Source organism: Cherax quadricarinatus, chromosome 8, assembly GCF_038502225.1.
Source record: "Cherax quadricarinatus isolate ZL_2023a chromosome 8, ASM3850222v1, whole genome shotgun sequence".
NCBI lineage: Eukaryota > Metazoa > Arthropoda > Malacostraca > Decapoda > Parastacidae > Cherax > Cherax quadricarinatus.
In genome coordinates this window covers 49666357-49684353 of record NC_091299.1, presented here as the reverse complement: position 1 = coordinate 49684353, position 17997 = coordinate 49666357, and the positions used below count along the sequence as shown (strand labels likewise).

At 41.9% G+C, this 17997-nt stretch overlaps 1 protein-coding gene across 1 annotated transcript in view; it reads left to right on the top strand.

The window, feature by feature from the left end:
• The window catches only part of LOC128685522 (opioid-binding protein/cell adhesion molecule-like), a 516529-nt gene that overhangs the window by 458916 nt on the left and 39616 nt on the right, over positions 1–17997 (top strand). Inside the window, exon 6 of the mRNA XM_070083057.1 lies at positions 1834–1910. Within this exon, the coding sequence (XP_069939158.1) occupies positions 1834–1910 (77 nt within the window). The remainder of the gene's footprint in view (positions 1–1833; positions 1911–17997) is intronic.

Genomic DNA, 17997 nt, shown 5'->3' with positions numbered 1-17997 from the left:
GATTTGCCTTCCGTGCGTGTGTGTGTGTGTGCGTGTGTGTGTGTGTGTGTGTGTGTGTGTGTGCGTGTGTGTGTGTGTGCGTGTGTGTGTGTGTGTGTGTGTGTGTGTGTGTGTGTGTGTGTGTGTGTGTGTGTGTGTGCGTGTGTGTGTGTGTGTGTGTGTGTGTGTGTGTGCGTGTGTGTGTGCGTGTGTGTGTGTGTGTGTGTGTGTGTGTGTGTGTGTGTGTGCGTGCGAGCGTGTGTGCCCGCTGAATATTACATTCTAAGGTTTAATTAGTTCCGTATTTATAAAAAATAATTTGAAGAGGAGAAGGCCGGATGGTGGTTTATGTTCGATCAAACTTGAAATGCAGAATAAAACCTGGTTTAGAGACTGTAGAATTCATAGAGGGACATGAAAGGTTGATATTAGGTGTGACATACTGACACCACATTGTAGTGAGTGACCAAGGGAGATTTCTTCAGGTGGAAATTGTGAAGACTTCGATAACAATGACGTGGTTCTCATAGAGATTTTATATCCATTCAGATTGACTTAAATTCTCTGACTGGTAATATAGGGTCAAATAACTCCCTAGAGTTAATCCTGGATCATTTATTGAAGCAGTTTATAAGAAAACTAACTATGGGATGTAAGCTGCTTAATACTATTCTGGAAAATAAGGAAACACTTGTTACATATCTGGAAATAACAGAGAAGCTTGTGTCACCGACTCGACGTCACACCAATTCCTACATATCGCTTAAGTCTGACATACGTGTTTTAAGAACATAAGAACATAAGAACGAAGGAACACTGCAGAAGGCCTACTGGCCCATGCGAGGCAGGTCCAAGTCTCCTACCGGCTTAAGCCAATGCACCCAACCTAGTCAGGTCAGGTCACATTGACTTAAGGGAGGAACACGGCAACCGACCTGGTAGCACAAGCTATCAGGTCTAACTCACACCCACCCACATCTACTCATGTATTTATCCAACCTATTTTTAAAGCTACACAACGTTCTGGCCTCTATAACGGTACTTGGGAGTTTGTTCCACTCATCCACAACTCGTTTTCAGTTCTTCAGGGCGGTGTAACCCCTTCTCAAAAGACTGAAATGGTGGGGACTGAACCCATGTCGAGTGAGTTCTAAACCTCCAAGCCAGTACGTAAGCCACTGAGCTAGCTGGCTATGGGTTCGATCCACATTCGTTCCGTGGTTTGTTTGTAATCGCGTTATTACGATTTCGAGAGTCATAACCGTTCCCTCCTGTATCTTGCCACCATCCAGCACTTTCCTCATCTTTTCTTCCCGTCTTTTTCCAGAGATATTTAAACTTTTTTCACACAATCAATCGATGATATTTTAAATTTCATCCAACAACATTTTCTTTTTCTGTCCACCAACATCCTGAGGTAAGTATAAAGAAAAAGGACACAAGTGCAACTAATGTGACATTTTTATTGTGGCAACGTTTCGCTCTCCAGGAGCTTTGTCCTTTTACTTTACATATTGTCGGTAAGTCTACCAACATTATTACAATCCTGAGGTAACCTCCTCAGCTCCCATTCCTTTTTAATTGACCTTTTGTTTATCATTTCTTCACATGCTGAGTTTTGCCAGGTATAGTAACGTTCACTGCTGGTAACTACCATAGTCTGTGTGGTTGGTAGCTGTGTGTGTGTGTGTGTGTGTGTGTGTGTGTGTGTGTGTGTGTGAATAAGTGAGTGTGTGAATGAGTGTATATAATGTGCGAGTGTATAATGTGGGTGGGAGTGGGTGAACGTGTGAATGTGCAGGCTGTTTCTCACTTATAGCCTACACTGAACTCTTTTCCATATTGTGTCCACAGGAGTTGGGACTCCGGCAATTACTCGTGCGTGCCGCCTAACGTGAAGCCTGCGTTTGTCCTTGTCTTCGTCACCGAGGGTAAGAGATGAGCTACTCTGGCAGATACAATGTTTTACCGCAGCTCAGCCTCCGCTCTATTGCTGCAAATTTTTGACATTCTCTCTCTATTTTTCTTTGTAAATTCTTTTAAACAGGTTATATGTAAAGATTTTATTGATTAGATTTTAACAAAATTTATTCTTATTTTAAGGACTTATTGTGTAGAAAAGTTTTTTTTTCTAATATTCTCTTATATATGCAAATATGTGGATAATATTTTCACTTTTTTTGATGATTATTATAACTTTAATGTTGATTAATATATATGGAACTCCACACTTTCTCGACGATTCTGATGTAAATTACAACAATTATTTTTTTAATCTAAAACACTTTTATATTCTTTGTATAAAACTCGTAAATTACACACACACACACACACACATATATATATATATATGTATATATATATATATATATATATATATATATATATATATATATATATATATATATATATATATATATATATATATATATATATACATATATGTATATATATAAATGTCGTGCCGAACATGTAAAACTGGTCAGTTAGCAAGAATTCATTTAAAATTAAGTCCTTTCTAAAAATTTGTCTTATACGTTTAAAGATATATATTTTTTCATTAATGTTAATGTAAAAAAATTTAATTTTGCTACAAAAGAATCTTAGAAAACTTACCTAACCTTATTATAACAAGAACATTTTATTTTAGCCTAACCCAATTAAATATATTTTAGATTTGTTTACAGTAATTTAATACTAAACAAACACGGTGAAATATATTTTTTTCGTTAGGTTCAGAATGATTTTGGCGAAATTATTGCATACACAAATTTTTGCTTGTCCTATAAGGCAAGATGAGCGTTGCTATTTAAGCCAAGATCGCAAGTTCTGCCTGTTCGGCACGACATATATATATATATATATATACATATATATATATATATATATATATATATATATATATATATATATATATATATATATATATATATATATATATATATATATATATATATATGTTAAGAATTATTAGCGTTTGTGAATATAAAACTGTGTGTGTGAGTGTTTACTCATCTAGTTGTGGTTGAAGGGATCGATTCACAGCTCCTGGCCCCGCCTCTTCACTGGCTTCTTCTAGGCTACTCTTCCTGCTCTTTGAGCTTTATTATACCTCTTCTTAAAGCAAGTATTGATCCTGCCTCTACTACATCACTTCCCAGACTACTCCACTTCCTGACAACTCTGTAACTGAAGAAATACTTCCTAACATCACTGTGATTCATCTGAGTCTTCGACTTCCAACTGTGACCCCTTGTTGCTGTGTCCCATCTCTGGAACATCCTGTCTCTGTCCACCTTGTCGATTCCTCACAGTATTTTATTTGTTTTTATCATATCACCCCTAGCTCTCCTGTCCTCCAGTGTCGTCAGGTCGACTTTCCTTAATCTCTCCTCGTAAGACATGCACCTTAGCTCTTCCCTAATCTTCATGACTTTGCACTCGGTGCAGTTGAACTCCAGGAGCCAGTTGCTGGGTCAGGTCTGCAGCCTGTCCAGATCCCTTTGTAGTTCAGCCTGGTCCTAGTCCCATTGAATTCTTCTCATCAACTTCACATCATCTGCAAACAGGGACACTTAGGAGTGTACTCCTTCCGTCATGTCGTTCACAGATGCCAGAAACAGCACTGGTCCTAGGACTGACCCCTATGGAACCCCGCAGGTCACAGACGCCCACTCTGACACCTCGCCACGTACCATGACTCGTGTTGCCTTCCTGATAGGTATTCCTTGATCCATTGCAGTGCCTTCCCAGTTATCCCTGCCTGGTCCTCCAGGGGGTTTTGTAAGGGGGGAGAGAGACAGGGAGAGGGAGGGAAGAGGACAGAGTAATGGAAAGGTGGAGAGAGAGTGGGAAGGTGGGTAGAGGGAGACGGATAGAGAGGGGGGAGGGAGGGAGGAAATAAAAGCGAGAGAGGGGGACTGTAGGGGAGAGGGAGAGAAAGGATCGAGATAGAGGGAAGGGAAGAGAGGGAATGGCAAAAGGGAGAAGGGAGAGGGAGGAGGAGGAAGAGAAGGTGGAAAAGGAGGAGGAAGAGGAGTAGGAAGAGGTGTGTGTGTGTGTGTGTGTGTGTGTGTGTGTGTGTGTGTGTGTGTGTGTGCGTGTGTGTGAGTGCGTGCGTGCGTGCGTATGTGTGAGAGAGAGAAAGAGACAGACAGGCAGATAGGGAATGTATGTCCGTTTGTGTGTATCTGTTGACAATTTTCGCCCCAATAACTGTCCAGACAGCAGGGAATGTAAGCCTCGAGCTCGTCTTTGCCACAGGAAATGCTGACAGTCATTTATTGCTGCGTGGAGTTTGAGGGGATTAATCTGACAAGGATAGAATGGGAAACGGTTCAGGATATAAACACTACAAATTTGATGCGCTTTAACGTAATAAACCAGAAAGACAAAGAACATGTGAGAGATTGCTGGGAAAAATTGAAGGAAGTGAATCATAATGAATTGACTAGCGAGTTCGTCTCGCAGATCAAGATCTGCTTTTTTGCGTAATGGGTCAATGTGCGTGACTGTATGTGAGTCACTATGCCTGACTATAATTCTAGGGATTGTGTGAGTCATGGTGTTTGTCTGTCGCATGAGAATGAGTGAAGGTGTCTGTCGTGTGAGCATAAGTATAGGTGTCTGTTTTGCGAGCATCAATGAAGGCGTCTGCCTGTCGGATGTAAGTTAATATGAATTAAGACATTTGACTCTCTTGTGTGAATTGCAATGTGTGAGAGTGGACATTGCATGGAATAAGAAAAAGGTTGTGACTTATTCACTCTTAATGCACTACATAGACAGTATTGGGCGAAAGAAAATGAAGATAGTTTTAGCTCATTCATGATATATTATTGCATATATTGTGTACGTATGCTTATATCAAATTGACACATAATGGACATGAATGGAGTTTTAGATTAAAATGTCATGCGACTGAGCAATGTGATACTTTGTTCATAAAAAATGTGTGTACATTGTGGAGAAAAATCTCCAGTAAAAGGGGTTGTATCTCTCAGTGCCCTTCAGCCCTCTGAGGGACTTAGCTCTCTCACAAAGGGCTAGTAGACTACGTTCAGCCCTCTGAGGGACTTAGCTCTCTCACAAAGGGCTAGTAGACTACGTTCAGCCCTCTGAGGGACTTAGCTCTCTCACAAAGGGCTAGTAGACTACGTTCAGCCCTCTGAGGGACTTAGCTCTCTCACAAAGGGCTAGTAAACTACGTTCAGCCCTCTGAGGGACTTACATCTCTCACAAAGGGCTAGTAGACTACGTTCAGCCCTCTGAGGGACTTAGCTCTCTCACAAAGGGCTAGTAGACTACGTTCAGCCCTCTGAGGGACTTACCTCTCTCACAAAGGGCTACTGGACTACGTTCAGCCCTCTGAGGGACTTAGCTCTCTCACAAAGGGCTAGTAGACTACGTTCAGCCCTCTGAGGGACTTACCTCTCTCACAAAGGGCTAGTAGACTACGTTCAGCCCTCTGAGGGACTTAGCTCTCTCACAAAGGGCTAGTAGACTATGTTCAGCCCTCTGAGGGACTTACCTCTCTCACAAAGGGCTAGTAGACTACGTTCAGCCCTCTGAGGGACTTAGCTCTCTCACAAAGGGCTAGTAGGCTACGTTCAGCCCTCTGAGGGACTTACCTCTCTCACAAAGGGCTAGTAGACTACGTTCAGCCCTCTGAAGGACTTAGCTCTCTCACAAAGGGCCAGTAGACTACGTTCAGCCCTCTGAGGGACTTACCTCTCTCACAAAGGGCTAGTAGACTACGTTCAGCCCTCTGAGGGACTTAGCTCTCTCACAAAGGGCTAGTAGACTACGTTCAGCCCTCTGAGGGACTTAGCTCTCTCACAAAGGGCCAGTAGACTACGTTCAGCCCTCTGAGGGACTTAGCTCTCTCACAAAGGGCCAGTAGACTACGTTCAGCCCTCTGAGGGACTTACCTCTCTCACAAAGGGCTAGTAGACTACGATTTCCTCGCACAACATTTTTTATTAAGAACAGATGTGCCTATCATAGCGTCTCCAGGTACGCCCTCTCCTTGCTAGAATTTCTGATCAACTACACATGAGGGTTAAACGAGAGTAATTACTCTTACCCTTAGCAGGAAAATTAAGAGAAAACTTGTGCCCCATTTGGTATACAAGTCAGAGACATTATGACTTCTGGCCAACAGCTAAATAACTAGATATCTACTCTCCTTGCTAATTCTGACTGCACAGACTAGCAACGAGTGGATATAAAGCTGAAGTCAGCAATTTTCTTTGGGCGTAAGATGATCGAGAGCGAACAAGGGCAGCGAGGGCTCAGATTGCTTCACGGAATGGACGAGACGTGTGTGTTACGAGGGCATTGCCGTCTTATTGTTAAAATAGAAGGAACAATAGTGACTAGTGCGTTCTTGACACTTGTTCATTCTGACAATCTCAGGAAACTAGGAAAGTTAGACTAGTTCCCTAATATGAGTCAGGAAATTCGCGGTAGAACGAATCATGTAATGTTTATAGCGTCTTCGTGTGACTTTCTTGATTGAACATTGGAAGTGCTGAAATATACAGTGTTATTTAGTATTCTCCCTGTTGTGGATAATTCCACAAAACTGTAAACAAATGATGGTATTGAATAACGTAGTGTACAATCAGTGTTGCGAGTGATCGCAACGAGCATCCCCGACATTCGTAGCAAACATTAATGTAACTTTCCCCGAGACACTTTGTCAGTCTTATGTCAAGACACCAAAATCAGCCTCGTGTCCACACCAACGACACAGGACTCCAGCTATGGGTCAGGCAGGTTTTATCCCCCTTTCATTTGTCCCAAGACAGTGTAGTATTTAAGTTAATGTGAGAAGAATATATCACCCCTTATCGACCATTACTGGCAAACCAACCACAAAAGGTGAGTAAGTACCTAAAAGCATTTCAGATATTTGTTAAATGCTGGATAAACTCTCCTATAGGGCAAATTGCAATGTCTAACTCACTACTCAACAGCCTATGTGGGCATTGCAACAGCATCCCAAAGGTTTTTCCAGGGAATGGCTGCTGGAAATTGGGTGGCATTGAATATTGGGTTGGTCAAATGTTTGTTAGTGGGATGAATTGTAAAGGACCTCCCTAGTATGGGCCAACAGGCCTGCTGCAGTGTTCCTCCTTTCTTATGTTCTTATGTTCTTATGAGCACTGCTTGTCATGTTTGTTTCATGCAGGAAAGTGTACATATCTAACCAGTTCAACCATATATATCGTAATATAGATTATAATGGTACAATTGATATTAATACATTAATACAATGAACTGTGTAATCATGGCTCAGTGTACCCTTAAGCAAATAAACTTGTGTGAACACACACACATGCACACTCACACACACATATAAGCTGTTGGGAGCAATGACAGCAGTAAGTGAGCGGCGTGCAGGTAAAGAGGATGGCAGGTTCCATGCAGAGACAAGACCGAGCCACCAAGAGTTACAGAAAGCGAAAGGTCAGTCTTCATTCATTGGCTTCAGTAGAGCAAAGGGACGATACATAATGAAAGATTGCAGAAAAAAAAAATAAGAGATTGAAAACAAAGAAATAAGCGAGGACGGCATGGCTGAGATAATAAATTTTCAGAGAATAGGGGAGTGCTCAAAGGGGAGACATCAGCCGATCAAACTGATTTTCAAGAAAGAAATGGTGCGGAACATCATCCTTCAATTGAAACCGCGGCTGAAACAATCATCAACATACAAGAGGGTATTCCAGGACTGCGACAGAATGACAGCAGCTGAGGGAGAGGACACAGAAACGAAAGGGGCTAGAAAGAGAGACAAGGAAAGAATCAGCAGAGGACAGTCAGAGCTGGGCAGAGCAACAAGCACAAACACACACACAGAGCACACTCAGAACCCCACGGCCAAACACACTATCCCAATACAAACCACAATTCACTCTCACAGCCTCCACTCCACACTGTGTAGTAGAATCACACAGTACCCTGTCAGGTCCCCCACTCCCTCACCCCAACAAACCTCCCAGAACACAGTGTTGGAGAGGAAACTGAAGGTACGGAACACCAACGCTGAGGAATAACGTGTAAGTGGAGTGGCACGAAAGAATCAAAGAGGCATCACCTGACATCATAGCTCTCACAGAAATCAAGTCACAGGAATGATAACAGATGCCATCTTTCCAAGTGGATATCACATCCTGAGGAAAGACATAGGGAACAGAGGTAGAAGAGTGGCACTGCTCATCAAAAACTAATGGGATTTTGATAAACTGGAGGAAGGAGACAGAGGAGAAGCAAGAGACTACATAACAAGGATACTTCAGTCTGGAGGGTCCAGGGTGGTAATTGCAGTGATATATAACCCACCACAGAATAGCACAAGGCCAAGGCAAAAATATGAGAGTAACAGAGCTATGGTTGACACACGGGCTGAAGTAGCCAGAATGGCCCATATGGACAGACGAAAGCTTCTCGTTGTGGGTGACTTCAACCACAGAGAAATCGACTGTGGGAAACCAGGAGCCACACGGGGCCCCAGAAACGGGGAGGTCAAAGATGTTGTAGGTGGCACTAGAAACCCTCATGCTTCAGCACATTAGCGAGACTACCAGAAAGTGAGGAGAAGACGAACCAGCAAGACTGGACCTAGAATTCACCCTAAGTAGTGCAGATATTGAGGATATCACATATGAAAGGTCATTCGGAGCTAGTGATCATGTGGTTCTGAGTGGAGAAGGAAGCAGGAAGGGCAGAGCAGAGGAAGTCAAATTACAAGAGAGAGGGACTACACAGGCTTGAAAAACTTCCTTCACAAGGTTCAGCGTGACAGAGAACTAGATGATTGAAGGTGTGACAACAATATGGAAGGCAGCAGAGGAGAGGCTTGTACCCAAGGGCAATAAAAATAATGAGAAGGCCAGAACGAGTCTTTTCTTCACCGTGCGGTACAGAGGCCAACACTAAGTGCGCTAGAGAGTGGAAGACGTATAGGAGGCGAAATACCAAGGAGAATAAGGGGATGAGTCGAAGACCCAGAAATGAATTTGCACAGGAAAGGAGGGAGGTTGAACAGCAATACAAAAAGGGCATAGCAGCCAAGTACGACCCAAAGCTGTTGTATAGTCACATGAGGAGGAAAACAAAGAGTCAAGAACCAGGTAATCAGACTGATGAAAGAAAGCGGCGAGATTACAAGAAATGACCGAGAAGTGTGTGAGGAGCTCAACATGAGATTTAGGGAAGTACTGGAGTTCTATGACAAGGTGACAGTAGTAAGACAAGAGAGAGAGAGAGAGAGAGAGAGAGAGAGGGGGGGGGGAGAGAGCGAGGGGGTAGATTGTATTTTCTTTGATTGTAGATTTCCACTCAACAGATTACTGCAAAAGTTGGAGGATCAGGCAGTATAACAGGGAAGGCACTATAATGGCTCAGAGAATACTTGAAAGGAAAGCAGTAGCAAGTCATGGTTCGCCACTATGTGTTGGAGTGGGCGCCTGTGATGAATAGGGCTCCACAGGGGTCAGTCCTATCTCCGGTGCTGTTTCTGGTATATGTGAATGACATGACAGAATTTGTAGACTCAGAAGTGTCTCAGCTTGTAGACGATGTCTAGGTAATGAGGAGAATTCAAATGGAGCAGGACCAGGCAGGACTACAAAGGGATCTGGACAGGCTACAGGCCTGGTCCAGCCAATGGCTGGAGATTGGGGAAGAGCAAAGAGGACAGCAGACAGAATACATTCTAGGAGGCCAAAGACCACAAATCTCACTAAAGGAATAGGATCTTGGAGTGAGTATAACATCGAACACATCTCCTGAGGTGCATATCAGTCAAATAACAGCTGCGGCAAACGGGCGACTAGCAAACCTAAGAATAGCATTCCGACATCTTAGTAAGGAGTCGTTCAAGACTGTACACCGAGTACATCAGACCCAATTGGAGCATGCAGCACCAGTTTGGAACCCACACTTGGCCAAGCACGTCAGGAAATTAGAGACAATGCAAGGGTTTGCAACGAGACTAGTCCCGAGACGTTAAGAGAAATCGACCTGACGACACTGGAGGACTGGAGGGACAAGGGGGACATGATAACAACATATAAAATACTGAGAGGAATTGACAAGGTGGACAGGGACAGGATGTTTCTGAGATGGGACACACCAACAAGGGGCCACAATTGGAAGATGAAGACTCATACGAGTCACAGGGATGTTATGATGTATTTCTTCAGTCACAGAGTTACTAGGTAGTCGAATAGTCTGGAAAGGGAGGTGGTGGTGGCAGGAACCATACATAGCTTTAAGAGGTATGATGAAGCTCATGGAGCAGGGAGAGAGTGGACCTAGCAGCGACCAGTGAAGATGCGATGCCATGATTTATAACTCGACCCCTGCAACCACAATTAAGTGTGTACAAGAATGGTATACAATACCGACAAGATGAAATTAAGACACATGTGCAACATCTGGGTATCTTTATTGTAGACGTTTGGCCATCCAGTGGCTTTATCATTGTATTGATAAAGCCACTGGATGGCGAAACGTCTACAATAAAGATACCCAGATGTTGCACATGTGTCTTAATTTCACAATTGAGTACACACACACACATACACACACACACACACACACACACACACACACACACACACACACACACACACACACACACACACACACACACACACACGATCAGTGAAGAGGCGGGGCCAGGAGCTCGGACTCGACCCCCGCAACCTCAACTAGGTGAGGACAACTAGGTGAGTACACGGCCTGAGACCTTGGTCTCGAAATTATTCCAAAATGTATCCAGTAAAGATGTCCTAATTGTATGCACTTTTGTATTTCATCTATATTTTCGGTATCATTGTACCTTCGACATTCAATGGAAGACTAGTCAGTGGATGACATAGAGGACCTAGGGGAAAAATGCAGCAGGAAAGCTGAGGAGAGTTTTATACAAAAAATATGGAGAAAGAACTAAGACAAAGAGAGACCTTTGTTCAACCAGAGATGAAGGGAAACAAAAAAAGTGTAAAAGTGGGAAAAAAAAGTGCAGAACGAAAAAGACAAAGAAGAAGAGAGAAGTGAGAAGATTGACCAGAAGTAAGTATTCTAAGGTGAGAAGAAAGGCTGAGAGACAATTTGAGAGTGACATAGGAGCAAAAATCAAGTCTAAACCGGAACTACTTTACATCCACATTAGAGGAAGGACAACAGGAAAGATCCAGATGTTTCGCCTGAGGATGGAAGGACAAGAGCTCGCGAACAACTATAAGGAAGTCTGTGAAATGTTGATAAAATGAATCGAAGTTTTCTCAACGATAACTGAGGCAATACCAGTGAGACTAAGGAACAAGGGGAACAAACAGGTAATGTCTTCCACACAGCATGGGAAGTTGCAGAGAAACTACTGATGGACCTGGATACAGACGTGTCACCATGGATTCTGCGAGTTAAAGAATCATTGTTTAAACCTCTAAGTATGAACTACGATGAGTCAAAGTATGCAGGACAGTTACCAGAGAGATGAAAGACGGCAACTGTAGTTTCTATAATTAGAAAAGAAGACAGATATGAGGTGTAAAACTAGAGAATAGTTCTCTGACTTGCATAACTTGCAAGGTAATTTTATGAGACTTTAAGGAGGGAGAGTAGCTGAACATTCACTTCGTAAACAATGATCAGAATGGGGTTAGGGATGACAAATCTTCTCTTACTAAATAACTGGAATAACAGTCCGCTTACACCCGTGAATAAGTGGTCAATAAAACCAAAATGCTTCCGAGACCAGAGTAGCAATTTCCAATTAATTTAAGTCACTGATTATGATTTTTTTTGACAAGTCGGCCGTCTCCCACCGAGGCAGGGTGACCCAAAAAGAAATAAAATTCCCAAAAAGAAAATACTTTCATCATCATTCAACTCTTTCACCTCACTCACAAGTAATCACTGTTTTTGCAGAGGTCCTCAGAACATAACAGCTTAGAAGCATATACCTATAAAGATACACAACATATCTCTCTAAACTGCCAATATCCCGAACCCCTCCTTTAGAATGCAGGCATTGTACTTCCCATTTCCAGGACTCAAGTCCGGCTTTATAAAAATAACCGGTTTCCCTGAATCCCTTCACTAAACATTACCCTGCTCTCACTCCAACAGATCGTCAGGTCCCAAATAGCATTCGTCTCCATTCACTCCTATCGAACACGCTCATGCACGCCTGCTGGAAATCCAAGCCCCTCGGACACAAAACCTCCCTTACCCCTTCCTTCCAACCTTTTCGAGGACGACCCCTACCCCGTCTTCCTTCCCTTACAGATTTAAATGCTCTCCTTGTCATTCTACTTTGATCCATTCTCTCTAAATAACCAAACCATCTCAACAACCCCTCTTCTGCCCTCTGACTAATACTTTTATTAACTCCACACCTTCTCCTAATTTCCACACTCCGAAATTTCTGCATAACATTTACACCACACATTGCCCTTAGATAGGACATCTCCACTGTCTCCAACCGCCTCCTCGCTGCTGCATTCACAACCCAAGCTTCACACCCATATAAGAGTGTTGGTACTACTATACTTTCATACATTCCCTTCTTTGCCTCCATAGATAATGTTTTTTGCCTCCATATATACCTCAACGCACCACTCACCTTTTTCCCCTCATCAGTTCTATGATTAACCTCATCCTTCATAAATCCATCCGCCGACACGTCAACTCCCAGTATCTGAAAACATTCACTTCTTCCATATTCCTCCTCCCCAATTTGATATCCAATTTTTCTTTATCTAAATCATTTGATACCCTCATCACCTTACTCTTTTCTGTGTTCACTTTCAACTTTCTACCTTTACACACACTTCTAAACTCGTCCACTAAACTTTGCAATTTTTCTTCAGAATCTCCCATAAGCACAGTATCATCAGCAAAAAGCAGCTGTGTCAATTCCTATTTTGTATTTGATTCCCCATAATTTAATCCCACCCCTCTCCCGAACCCCCTAACATTTACTTCTTTTACAACCCCATCTATAAATATATTAAACAACCATGGTGACATTACACATCCCTGTCTAAGACCTACTTTTACCGGGATGTAGTCTCCCTCTCTTCTACACACCCTAACCTGAGCCTCACTATCCTCATAAAAACACTTGACAGCATTTAGTAACTTACCACCTATTCCATATACTTGCAACATCTGCCACATTGCTCCCCTATCCACTCTATCATATGCCTTTTCTAAATCCATAAATGCAATAAAAACTTCCCTACCTTTATCTAAATACTGTTCACATATATCCTTCAATGTAAACACTTGATCTACACATCCCCTACCTACTCTAAAACCTCCTTGCTCATCCGCAATCCTACATTCTGTCTTACCTCTAATTCTTTCAATTATAACCCTACCATAAACTTTTCTTGGTATACTCAGTAAACTTATTCCTCTATAATTTTTACAGTCTCTTTTGTCCCCCTTTCCTTTATATAAACGGACTATACATGCTCTCCGTCAATCTCTAGGTACCTTCCCCTCTTTCATACATTTATTAAACAAAAATGCCAACCACTCCAACACTATATATCCCCCTGCTTTTAACATTTCTGTCATGATCCCGTCAGTTCCAGCTGATTTACTCCCTTTCATTCTACGTAATGCCTCACGCACCTCTCCCACACTCACATCCTGTTCTTCTTCACTCCTAAAAGATGGTATACCTCCCTGTCCAGTGCATGAAATTACTGCCTCCCTTTATTCGTCGATATTTAAAAGTTCCTCAAAATATTTTCTCCATCTACCCTAAACCTCCCCAACTCTGTTTTTAACTGGCAAATCCATTTGTTCCCTAGGCTTTCTTAACTTGTTTAACTCATTCTAAATTTTGTTCTTATATTCATTAAAATTTCTTGACAGTGCCTCTCCCACTCTATCATCTGCTCTCCTTTTGCACTCTCTCACCACTCTCTTCATCTTTCTTTTACTCTCCATATGCTCTACTCTTCTTACAACACTTCTGTTTTGTAAAAAACTCTCATAAGCTACCTTTTTCTCTTTTATCCCACCCTTTACTTCATCATTCCACCAATCACTCCTCTTTCCTCCTGCACCCACCCTCCTGTAACCACAAACTTCTGCCCCACATTTTAATACTGCATTTTTATAACTATTCCAACCCTCTTCAACCCCCCCCCTCACTGCTCATACTTGCACCAGCCCACCTTTCTGCCAATAGTTGCTTATGTCTCACCCAAACTTCCTCCTCCCTTAGTTTATACACTCTCACCTCCCTCTTACTTGTTGTTGCCATTTTCCTCTTTTCCCATCTACCTCTTACTCTAACTGTAGCTACAACTAAATAATGATCCGATATATCAGTTGCCCCTCTATAAACGTGTACATCCTGGAGCCTACCCATCAACCTTTTATCCACCAATGCATAATCTAACAAACTATTTTCATTACGTGCTATATCATACCTAGTATATTTATTTATTCTCTTCTTCAGAAAATATGTATTACTTATTACTAAACCTCTTTCTACACATAGCTCAATTAAAGGCTCCCCATTTTCATTTACCCCTGGCACCCCAAATTTACCTACTACTCCCTCCACAACATTTTTGCCCTCTTTAGCATTGAAATCCCCAACCACCATCACTCTCACACTTGATTCAAAACTCCCCACGCATTCGCTCAACATTTCCCAAAATCTCTCTCTCTCCTCTACACTTCTCTTCTCCATGTGCATATACGCTTACTATCACCCACTTTTCACATCCAACCTTTATTTTACTCCACATAATCCTTGAATTAATACATTTATAGTCCCTCTTTTCCTGCCATTATTGCTAGTCCTTCTTTTGCTCTAACTCTATTTGAATCCTTGACCTAATCCCATTTATTCCTCTCCATTGAAACTCTAGCACCCCCTTCAGCTTTGTTTCACTTAAAGCCAGGAGATCCAGTTTCTTCTCATTCATAACATCCACAATCATCTCTTTCTTATCATTTGCACAACATCCACGCACATTCAGACTTCCCACTTTGACAATTTTCTTCTTCTTATTCTCTTTAGTAATTATTACAGGAAAAGAGGTTACTAGCCCTTTGTTCCCGGCATTTTAGTTGACTTTTACAACACGCATGGCTTACGGAGGAAAGATTCTTATTCCACTTCCCCATGGATATAAAAGGAAAAGTAATAAGATCAAGAACTATTAAGATGAAATCAAAGAAAACTCAGATGAGTGTGTGTAAATAAACATATACATGTATATGTAGTGTGACCTAAGTGTAAGTATAAGTAGCAAGACATACCTGTAATCTTGCATGTTTATGAGACAGAACAAAGACACCAGCAATCCTACCATCATGTACAACAAATACATGATTATGAATGATTATGAATATCATGGTTAAAATTGTTTGTTAGTTCTATTTTTCAGTATTCACCTACGTGTCACAACAAGTTCCAACAGGATTGCGGCAGTGTGTTTCCTACCACACTCACAGTCTCACTGACCTTCATTATTGTTCCAGCAGTCATAGAAGGTGGTTGTGAGGTGCAGGTTTATATTTTGATGTGAAAGGTAGGTAATTTTCTTAGCCAAACAGGGCTGATACACCAAGTACTGCTGCTTTCTATGTGAATGGGACAGCCGTGCAAGAGGTTCCCACTACATTTGGAAAGACTGACCACCTCATCACTCATTGGAGCCTGGGATGAAAAATGTTCAACATCCACCTCTTATTGAAGCAAACAAAATTTTGCTACCACCACTACACTTAAAACTAGGAACCATGAAAAAAAAAAAAACTTTGTAAAAGCTATGGACAAATCCCGTCAGGGATTCAAGTATTTAACATCAAAATCCCCCTCACTGAGCGACGCTAAGATAAGAGAGGGAGTCTTCAATGGTCCTCAGATTCGAGAGCTTAAAGATGGTGACTTTGAATCAGACCTTCATGAGGAGGAGAAAGCTGCTTGGGAAGCTTTCAAGTTAGTGGCGAAGGGATTTCTCGGAAACAGAAGGAAAGGCAAATTATGAAGAACTGGCGGACAACCTCATCAAGGCTTACAAGAACATGGGATGTAACGTGTCACTTAAAATCCACTTTTTGAACTCATATTCAGATTTTTTCCAGCTAACAGTGGGGCAGTTAGTGACGAACACCAAGATCACCAAGATATTCCAACCATATAAAAGTGGTACCAGGGCAAATGGAGCACAAAAATGCTTGCAGACTATTGCTGGACATTGGCAAGAGATGATTCTTCAGCCCACTAGAAGCGTCAAGCATAAAGGCAGAGAGTAGGTACGGATAAAAGTTTAACACATACTGACACATATTGTACGTTATAATAACATAATCAAATATTACATGTCTCGTATCTTTAAGCCTATAGCCAATAAGCATTTTTCAAGGTGATATTTGGATTCAGGACATGAAAATACATAAGAATTAACTAATGCCATTTAAGAAGCATTGCTTTGATGAAGCAAAGAGTGTCAAAAAGAGACGCCAGTATGGTGAAGGGTATCTATCGGATAAATAAATAACCCCCATATAGCAGAGAGAAATGCTTATGACGACGTTTCGGTCCGTCTTAAACCATTTGTGAGTCACAAGATTGACTCGTGAATGGTCCAAGACGGACCGAAACGTTGTTATAAGCATTTCTTCCTCCTAATTGCGAGTTATTTGTGCATTGTTCCAGTCAGGGTGTTGTGCCTTTTTGTTCTTTAACTAGCGGGTCTCTGCAGTGATCGGTAATATGACCAACACTGTTTCTGGGGTAACGGAATTTACTCTAACGACATTGATGGGCAGAATAAACAAGGACGACATAACAGCAACATGTAATATACTTAGGGAGAATTAATTAGATGAGGCCACGATGGTGACAGGCGAGAAGTTAAACAAGTTTAACAGTTAGAAATTTAACAATACAGATAATGCACATGGATATTAGTCATTATTTGTTTGGTGTTAGAGCGGTTGCAAGTGAAATGATCTTGTTATGAAATTGGAGGAGGAAGACAGGAGAGCAGGTTCGATAGGGCACACGAGGCTACGACGGAGTGAATCCGAAGAGTGTTAAGTTAAGAGGCGGGACCAGGATCTGAGAACCAACCCATGCAACCAGAAATTGACGAGTGCACACGCACGCGCACGTGTGAGTGCACACACACAAAAATCCTAGTCTCGCCATCTAAGCCTTCATTCCTAATTCCTAACAGTACAGAGCCCTCTCTCACAAACACCTTTCTTCCCAATAAGATATTACAAGGATCTCAATGGAAATAAGTCACTCCAACTTTTTGGGGTTATCTTTGGTAATTTACACATATGTTATTGGGCATGATAACTGTACTTACGTGTACCTATACCTAAATAAACTTACTTGCCACCGAATACACGCACTTCCCTCTGCTCCCCACTCTCTCTGTCCTCCCTTTCCCACATCCAAAGACTCAAGCCATGAGTCTTTGGATGTGGGAAACCATTCCCCCACAAAAAGCCTCTCCGTAATGCCCATTCTCCTCTTCCTACTTCCCTGACCCATGGTCAAAGACTAAGAACAAGAAACGGAAACCCAGTGAACAGAAACAACAAGAAAATTTAGAGAGTGGTTCACGAATGTCGATGGAATAACACACAATCAATGCCACCTGGAAAAATTTGAATAGTGGAGGCATCTCCAGACATCATAGCACTATTGACACAATGCTCTCTGAGATGATAACAGAGGTGATATTCGCTACCGAATATCAATTAATGAGAAAGGACAAATGGAGCATAAGAGGTGGAGGAAAGGAACTGCTAATTAGGAACCACTTAATTTTTGAAGAGATGGGAGGATTAAATGGCGATAGGGGATCAAGTGATTGTACAGTAGGGACGCTAGGTGCTGGGGAACCTAAGGAGGTGATAACAGTAATATATTATCCCCCACTTAACAACAGGGCACTATGACAGTCATACGATGACAATAGAGCAATGGTGAACACTGTAGAGAAG